At 39.7% G+C, this 9,689-nt stretch overlaps 1 protein-coding gene across 1 annotated transcript in view; it reads left to right on the plus strand.

Moving 5' to 3' along the window:
• Positions 1-644: 644 nt before the first annotated feature.
• Positions 645-9,689, plus strand: part of TMEM2 (transmembrane protein 2) — a gene marked incomplete at both ends in the record, with an annotated part of 21,846 nt that continues 12,801 nt past the window's right edge. The window contains 5 exon segments of the mRNA XM_009077890.1: positions 645-785; positions 1,317-1,878; positions 5,199-5,368; positions 6,352-6,540; positions 8,132-8,301. Coding sequence (XP_009076138.1) covers positions 645-785; positions 1,317-1,878; positions 5,199-5,368; positions 6,352-6,540; positions 8,132-8,301 — 1,232 coding nt within the window.

Raw genomic sequence — 9,689 nt, forward strand, 5'->3', positions numbered from 1 at the left:
AGGTGAGATACTTACATGCTTTGCAGCCATGTTAGTTAGCCTAGGATAACTGACTTAAGACTCTTAGAGCTCAGCATGACTGCTCTGTGTCCGAGTGTGTCCCTTTTGCCTCTTCTCATCTACTTCAGGTAGAAGATAACATAGATGGGGTAGTATCTATTGTCTTCAGTGTGTGGCCATCAGTAGTTTAATTCAGTGTAAGAATGCCTTTCCACCCTTGAGAGTCTAGCCAAACTAACCGACACCTTTCAGGTGTCTTTTTTGGCGCTGAAAAACAAACAATGGCATCGATGGCTGCAGTATTGTTACCTCAGAAGGAAGTGCGAATCCTTTGTGGATGCCTGACTTAGTAGTATCTATTGTCTTCAGTGTGTGGCCATCAGTAGTTTAATTCAGTGTAAGAATGCCTTTCCACCCTTGAGAGTCTAGCCAAACTAACCGACACCTTTCAGGTGTCTTTTTTGGCGCTGAAAAACAAACAATGGCATCGATGGCTGCAGTATTGTTACCTCAGAAGGAAGTGCGAATCCTTTGTGGATGCCTGACTTAGTGGATGGCCCCCGCAAATTTGTTCATTCACATGCTGCTTTGATTGGTGTGATGGTGTTTGTGTTTTAAAAGCTCGATTTTGCATTGTATTGCAGAGAATTGTCCCGATCAGAATCCTCTTCTTAAAAACTGGAGCCCTGGAAAAGATCCGGAAAAACGAGTTTTTATCAAAAAAGGGGATTTGTTTCGTCTGAACTCAGACGCTACAGTACACTCTATAGTTATACAGGACGGAGGTATGAAATAGCAAGATGAGCATAATGCTACAGTGGACTGCATAGCTTTTACTTCTGTGATTACATAAAAATATGTTGGAACTTTATGCTGCAGCTTATTGACCAGTTCCCCTGCTTTTACTTTTCAGCTTGCTGCCAGGTCAGGAATATCATTCAAAAGATGAATGAACACTGTGGTACCTTTTCAGTACAGCATTGATGTAGTTTTCTGTGTGATACTGTAAAAAAGATTGTTTACTAGCCTTCCTTGTACAAGATCTGTTTGTCTTCTGATGGTGACTGTTGTATATTAGTAATTCTGTCACAATGGCATAAAAGAATTAGGAATAAACCAAGCAAGTTCTTAGAAAGATAAAGCACAACTGGTAGCAGGTGCTTTCCCAAATATTTGTAAGTATATGTAAGAGCATAATAACTTCATTCATGGGTGTGGGAAACAAATTTGGAAATTTTCTGTTGTTCTTGCAGAACTTGGTTGTTTGAGTCTGTCTGAATTGGGCTTTGACATACAGAAATACTTTTTTCCTTTAGGTTTACTCGTTTTTGGTGATGACAAAGAAGGTTCTAAAAATATTACCTTGAGAACTCGATTTATCCTGATAAAGGATGGTGGAATGCTTCATGTTGGAGCAGAGAAATGCCGCTATAAATCCAAAGCAACTATTATTTTGTATGGGAAGTCAAATGAAGGTGCTGATGTTCCAGAATTTGGCAAAAAGTTTATTGGCGTGGGCCCCGAAGGAACGTTGGAGTTGCATGGGCACCAGAAGTTATCGTGGACTCTTCTGTCAAAGACTATGTATTTCTCAGGGCTGGCCTATGGTCATTATACATTTAAAAAGAATTTTTCCCGAGGACTAAATGTTAGAGTCATCGATCAGGACACAGCAGAGATTTTGGAGGTGCTGAAATTTGATACTCATGAATTTTCAGAAGATAGCTTGAAGCTCCAGAACTTACTGAAAAATGGAAGTCCTGGTCGCATTATTGCTATTGCTGTAGGAGACTCAGCTGCTAAAAACTTACTGGAAGAAACCAGAGTGACTATTCAAAATCTTCTGGGAAGTAAGTTTGTCAGAGGATTAAGTTACAGGTAAATAATTTATTTTCCCATTTGCACTGAGTAAAGATGAGATGCGGATTTGACAGTGTCAGTTCTTAAAGTTTTCAGAGAATTCCTGGTGTTGTACATAATGCTGCAGTATTAGTATTCAGTTTGTAATATCGTAATAGTAACAGGTATCTGTGTGACAGACTATCACCCATAATTGCTCTCTTTCACTGTTCTTTACAGAAATTAAAACTGGATGCAGCAAGGATTTTTTTCTCATTCTAACAGATAGAAAAGAGTTGCCAGGTGAAGCTTTTAATACATATTTTTTTATCTTTAGAGAAGCAAGGAATGGAACTAAATTGTCTTTAAGGTCCCTACCCACCCAAACCATTTTGTGATTCTAAGGGCTGCTAATCCTGTGTATCAAATAGCATCTTATTCCTACTCCTGCCCTGTTGAAATAAATGTACATTGCCCCTCCACTGATTCCTCAGAGGAACTGATCTGTAAATATATTTTGTAATTGAAGTGTACTTACAAGGTGCTTCTGTATCTTTTGACCATGCTTTTCAGAAATTGGATGGTGAAACAGTAGGGAAGATGTAACAGGAATTATTAAAGCAGGAAACTTAAACTGCTATGCTATTCATTTAGTTGTTGCAAATGGAATGTTGCAGTGCATATTCTGAAATTGGTTTTGTGCTGCAGAGATTGCCGACACTGCTCAGGACATAGAAAGCAATGTGCCCAGGTGGCCAAGAAGGTCAGTGGCATACTGGCTTGTATGAAAAACAGTGTGGCTAACAGGACCCAAGCAGTGATCATCCCTCTGTACTCCACACTGGTGGTGAGGCTGGACCTCAAGTAGTGTGTCCTGTTCTGGGTCCTTCATTTCAAGAAAGATTTGGAGGTGCTGGAGTGTGTCCATAGAAGAGCAATGAAGCTGGTGAAAGGTCTCTAGAGTAAGTCATATCAGGAGTGGCTGAAGGAGCTGAGGGTGTTTAGCTTGGAGAAAAGGAGGATCAGGGGAGACAATATCTCTCTCTACAACTACCTGAAAGGAGGTTGTAACCAGCTGGGGGTTGGTCTCTTCTCCCAGGCAACAAGTGGCAGGTTGAGAGGACATAGCTCCAAGCTGCACTAGGGAAGGTTCAGGTTGGATATCAGGAAGAATTTCTTCATGGAGAGGGTTGTTAAGCTTTGGAACAGGCTGCCCAGGATGCTGGTGGAGTCACTGTCCCTGGAGGTCTTCAGGAAATGACTGGACATGTCACTTAGTGCTGTGGTCTAGTTGATATTTGGTCAAAGGTTGGATTTGATGATATTAGAGTTGTTTTCCAACCTAAATGATTCTGTGATTCTGTGTTAGCAATACAAGTGAACAGTATACCCAGTCTAACTGACTGACAGTCTGTTCTTCAGCTTCCTTTTGAGATGGTGTTGTATAACCTCTTTGTATTGTCCAGTATTTTCCAGGAAATTGGTCATTTAGTTTTTCCATTCTATTCTTATCCCTCACTATGCTCTAACATCTGAATTCCAGTTAGTATCCTCCCTCTGCTTTGGCAGAGGTGAACTGACGCATCAATCAGGATGGCATGTTCTGACCTCAGTTCCTGTCAGGAGCACGTTTGTGTCACTGATTGTGTAAGCATGGGGTCATGGGCTGGAAAGCACTTGCAGCCTTGCCTCTGACACAGTGTGTTCGGATGTGCTGAGACCTGGGCATCCTGGAGTAGAGTCTCCTCCTGAAAGCAGTGAAGCCCACGTGGCTTCAGATTGTTGGGGTTGCAGTGCAGCTGGCCCGATCTGTCCTCAGAGGTGTGGGTTTCTGGTGTTTGTCTCTGCCCACGACCTCCACACTGGTATGTCTGAAATGAGGAACTTCTTCAGCCTGCAACTGGGAAGAAGCAGCCTTTTTTCCTTCTCTGCTGAACTGATTCTTGTCTGTTTTCCTTAGTCAGTAAACACTCTGTAAGCACATAAAATTGGTTTTGTTCTGCTGTGGAAGATGGGTGAGAAGCTCTCCCTGATGGCTCACTGAGTAAAAGCAGGGTTTTTTTATTAAACCTGTAAAGCTGGTGAAGAAGAATTCAGCATGGAGGTGAATACTGCATTACATCCCTCTCCCCTTCTACCTCTTCCTGCAAAATAACGTGTCAAAATATCTTGATTTTTTTTTTTTAAATGTTGGTATGTGAATTGTTCAACTTGTTTGCCACTGTTGCTGAAAAGTTGGCCCGACATGTACTATTCCTATAAACATGTTAATGCTAAACAGTTTCATTTGGCCTTTTAATCCCAGTCAACAAAAATATCAAGAGGGGATTGAAATAAGGGCAACTGAATTTAAGATGATTTGAATATCTGCCTTTGAATCACTTATTAGCAACAGACTGCAGTCCAGCTAGCTGACACTATCTTCATTTGTGGTGAATGGTTCCACTTTAATGATGCAAAATTGTCCAGATTTTTAATAAATGATCTCAACTGCTTCCTCCACACACATAATTATGGCAGTGCAGTAAAGGACCACAAAACAGCCTTGTTTTTTTGAACTTGGTGGCAGCTTTTTGTGGCATGTTGTATGCTTTTAATTTCCAAAAACTTATATGCCTTGAGCAGAGCCGTAAGAAGGGCAAGTACATCCAAGACAGTGCCCTGCTCCATGCTGGTGCTCAGCCAAGTAGGTGTCCGGCTGAGGGAAGGGAAAGGAAGAAAAGCAAAAACCCTAGATCTCAGCCTTCAGAAACAGCGATGATGTCTTGTGCAAAGGTTGTGTAACAGCATGTAGTTTGTTTTCTGCGTCTGAGCATGCTGAAAGATTCAAAAGTTACTGCCTGGTGAGCACAGTGACCAGTGCCAGTGCCCACTGCTGGCTGTGTCCATCCCTCCTAGCCTGATGAATATGTGGTCCCCTGGGTGTCCTGGCCACCTCTGTGGGATGCTGCTGGCCGATGTCAGTGAGCCATGGCAGGAACATTGGCACTGGCTCCTGGTCTTTCTGTGCCCTGCTAAAGCTTAACAGGAGTAGGATCCTGTATTGCCACTGTCACTCATCTCTAGTTAATTGCTTTTGGAGAAAGTATATCTTGTTGAATGATTACCAGAAATATATATGAAAGTCTTCTTTAATAAAAGCTGTTGTATTTGCCAGTTTGCACCTAGGACATCCAATTACTGTAAACAACTTTTCTGTTCAATAAGGTCTGCCCAGTTTCTTCTACATTTTGAAGTTACATTATAAAATTTGTTTGGATGAAGTTTTTTATTGTCTTCTGTGCTCCTTGTCTTTTTCCTGTTTGTGAAGAATTTGTTGAGTGACATTATATTTAAACATTTACTTTTGATTTTCACAGGCAAGCCTGGGCTTTAGTTGGTATCATAGGTGGTGGAAATTCTTCCTGTAATGAATCAGTGAGAAACTATGAAAACCACAGCACTGGTGGGAAAGCTCTTGCTCAGAAGGAGTTTTTCACAGTGGACGGTCAGAAATTTGTTGTGAGAGCTTACAGTGAATGGAATGATGGTAGGAAATTGTTCTGTGAAATCTTGCAATTGGGGAAGAAGTAAAAAATACTGTATATCTCTTTTTTTTTTTTTTTTTTTTCTTCTGCTAGAGCTGTTGGTTGCAATTTAAATTTTTGACTGGTGCTGTAAGTTGTTTTTTCTTGCTGTGGATGAAGTATTTAGAAACAGTTGTTCGGTACAACCTGTTTTCTTAAGCTGTTTGAATGGAGTATATGAACAGCATAATATTAAGAGCATAAATTTTTAGAATATTTAGATGGAAATAGGGGCTATTATAAATGCTGGCATGGAGGGACTATTTTAGTAATTTGTCAGTCATGTATGTTTTAAATCTAAGCTTCTGAGATGTTGGTTGTGGTGCTAAAAAACCAACTAGATTGAAGTCAAGACAAATGTTTTATTCTCGTTAGAATTTTCTGTTGCTGTTTAAATGCTGAACTTTAGGCAGCTGTTCTCATACAAAGTTGAATCTGTGGTAATAAAAGCGTGGAAGGCCTGCCACTTGTTTGCTTTTATCCTTTATTCATTTTTCTTTGTTTAAGATATCTTTGATCTGAGTTTTTATGAGTAGTCATCTCTATCTGTTAGAATTACTAAGCAACATTGTTTTTATCAGAAGCATTTTTTAAGGTAGTCTATATTTATTTGTTGAGCAATTGAGCTGTTACTTGAAACAAGCAAAATTTGTCACTTGAAACAAGCAGAGGTAGCTGGGCCTACAGGTTGTTGCCATATGATATTAGGGTTTTTTTTTAAAAAAAAACATAGACGTTTCCTGTTACCGTTAGTTCCATCTTTTCCCTTTGTTTTATTAGAGATACAAAAAATAATCAGGCTGTAATGGTATCTTACACTGGCTTGTTTGAGGTCAGAATTGTACTTTGGAGGGCTTTGGAGCTTGTGAAATCTCATGCATATTAGTATCTTCTTGGGAGTGACAAATATCATCTTACATTGTGTTTACCTTTTTTTTTTAATTAGGTGTTCCAATTTCAGGCTTCCAGGTGGAAGCTGTAGGTGGAGTAGTGCTGAATCTTCTGGATGATGTTAGTAGTTGGGAGCCTGGAGACAAGATTGTGGTTGCAAGCACTGACTATTCAATGTATCAGACAGAGGAATTCACCCTCATTCCCTGCTTGGAGTGCACCAAGCATCAGGTTAAAGTCAAAGGTATGAGAGCCATCACCACTTGAAGTTCTGTGTCAAGCATGTTTTTGACCCCGGACAGTCTCCTGCAGGTGGAAAGGCTATTCTCTGCTGTTCCCACTCTCTGTGTATGGCTTTGTTGTCATATACACAAATGTGTAATTCTCCTTGCTGTAAAATGACTCTGTATAATGTCAGGCCTGCTTCACAGCTTACTATACTAACTTTTCTTTCTAATTTCTTTCTAGGCTCATTGAATGCCTTAGTTTTTTGTCCAAGAGAATTATGCTTGTTTTCCCCTTTCTTGGCTGCTTTCTGTCACTTCACAAGTTCTCTTTATACATGCCTGAATAGCTGTTGTGGTTATTTGCCATTTTCTTTGCCTTTTTAGAGTTCTTCCCATTTTTTGTACTGTTATTGTATTTTTTCTGTTGTTGTTAAAAAAGGAGAAGTAAAAAAAAAAGAAGAAAAAGGAAATTTGCAATCTCTGAATCTGTACCTTTTTTCCTTTTTTTCTCCTTTTCCTCAGTCTCTTCTGTACCTCAACCAACAAAATGGTTATGAAATATGTGACCCTTTCAAGACTGCTCACACAGGATATCCCTGAGTAGTTGCAATCTGTTTTTCCTTTGGGTGGGATGCACATAAAATGGTCATGCATGTTGACTGTTCCGTTTTTATTATCTGAGTCATTCCTTGTGATGTCACGAGAACCTTCTGTGGGACTGGCTCCCCAGCTCTGCTGGCATCTGTGTTTCCTTTTGCTGCTCCACACCCACTTCACGTTGACACCCTCCTCCTTGGTGGTCCTCCAGCCTCTGGTCTGGGGCTTCTCCTCTCCCTCATTCTGGTGGGCTGCACGGTCAGCTGGAAGCACAAACTACCAAGTGGTTCTACAGAGTTAGCTTGTGGCAGCTGATCAGTGCATTTCTGAATCTGGTCTTGTCCCATTATTCACTGCACAGTGCAACTTCTTCAAACCACTCTTCTTCATTCTTAGAAGTTTTCTGTGAGTGCCCTCAAACTTTCCTGTTCCCCTGTGCCTTAAGGAACTGCCAGTCTGTATGCCCCCTTTGCAGTGAAATTTGCATTCCACAGCATTCATTAGCCTGGGTCACATTAGTTTTACTGCATTGAGAAGTCTCACATATGGAAAAAGCATATGTGAGTTTACCTTATTATACATTGGAGAATACCGGAGTGTGTGTAGCTGTGGAGCTGCCTTAGTGTCATTGAACATGGTATTTCCTGGACTTAATTTGTCTTTAAAACAGATTAAGCAGCCAGCATATTTTTTCTTTTGAAGCAAGTCTGCATCTATGTTTCACTAAATTTTCTAGATAAATTGGATTAATTTGAACTTTTTTTGGTTTTTTATCCATTCTGTTCACAAACTTTTGGACTGAAATTAAGATGCACTTTTTTAAAATTAGTTTCTTATTAAAATGAAAAATACATCTACCATAAGCTAAGAAAGAGCAACGTGTTAAGGTAGAGGAATGCATGGGGTTTGTTGCTACAATTAACTTGCTTATATAAATACGTTGATTCTAGTTTTAATCAAGGACTTTTTTTTCTTTTTTTCTTCCCCCCCTCCTAAACTGTTTTTGGACAGAAAATCCTCAGTTTCCTCATGTGGGAGAAGTTATTGATGGAGTGGACATGAGAGCAGAAGTTGGAGTTCTTACAAGAAACATCTTAATCAAGGGGGAGACAGAAGATACTTGCTATCATGAAAAGGAGTGTCAGTTCTTCAGTTATGATACTTTTGGTGGACATATCAAGGTATGAAAAACATTTTAAAATGGGTTTCTGTCATGTAAAGGCATATAGAGGACAGAAAGAGTTAAACTTTGAGGGATTTGAAAACTTAAAGAACATCAATTCATGCAGTTGCTTTGTCTGGAAATTACTTTGTTCTCAGCTTTCCCAAAATTAGATTTAACCCTTCAAGACTTAGTGTGTAGAACTGGAGGAAGGAATATCAACACGTACGTGTTCTAGAAATACCCAGCAGGTGTTCCAATGTTGTATGGCAGGGTTTAAACCTTACAAATGACATCCACGCGTATATATATGTAATATTACAGAATAAAGTTTGATCTCCCTTTCTCTGCCTTCCCCCTTTTCACTTCCTCCCTCCCTCCCCAGGTGATGAGCATTGAATCCTACAGATCTGAAACTCTGCACTAGAGAGGCACAGAGAGGAAACAAACTAAGCTGGATCATGCAGGATTTATTGTAAATTTTTTTTAAAATTTGAAAGTACTAAGGCATAGGAAAGATATAGGAATAAGGCATAAGGTATAGGAAACTTCGTCTAACATCCTGTATTATAAAGAAAGCCAAATGAAAGCACTGTTGTAGAAACTAATATGTTCCTTACATTTTTAGATGAAAAGATTGAGCTGCAAAGCTTCACTGATGCTAGAGAAGTTTGAGGCCTTGGATTTTAAATGCAAATATATTTGTGCTCATTATATGATCATCACAGTTTAAATCTCTTTCTAATATATTTGGATGCAGACTTTGATTTTACGGTGCTGGACATGATGGTGAGAAAGAAAATATGTCATTCCCTACTGCAGCTTTTGTTTTGTGGAAGAGAAGTAGGTGGACTCAAGGCACTCCGTTATGTTCAAGATAATGTAATGAAACAAAATAATGACAAGCTGTGAATCTTGCAAAGTGTGAGCTTGATTGCCATAGAGTGCAAATACAGCAGACCCCTCAGATATGTGAAAGATATAAGAGAAAACAAATATTTTGTGTCATCAGACTTGTTAAAACTTCCTGGGGTGGAAGAGAAGTAGGTGGACTCAAGGCACTCCGTTATGTTCAAGATAATGTAATGAAACAAAATAATGACAAGCTGTGAATCTTGCAAAGTGTGAGCTTGATTGCCATAGAGTGCAAATACAGCAGACCCCTCAGATATGTGAAAGATATAAGAGAAAACAAATATTTTGTGTCATCAGACTTGTTAAAACTTCCTGGGAGACTGCTCAGAGTAGTGCCTGCTGCCGAACCTAGACTTCAGCACTGAAAGCATTTTGAACTTATGCTAATCTTGTGTGCTAAAGCAGTGGGATCCTAGACACTAAGAAATGTTAATGGCTTTTGATCATCTTGGATTTCCTACTGGTCACTAGGACAGCAGCATAAAGGAGGCT

This window comes from Acanthisitta chloris, unplaced genomic scaffold (assembly GCF_000695815.1).
Source record: "Acanthisitta chloris isolate BGI_N310 unplaced genomic scaffold, ASM69581v1 scaffold9517, whole genome shotgun sequence".
NCBI classification, from domain to species: domain Eukaryota; kingdom Metazoa; phylum Chordata; class Aves; order Passeriformes; family Acanthisittidae; genus Acanthisitta; species Acanthisitta chloris.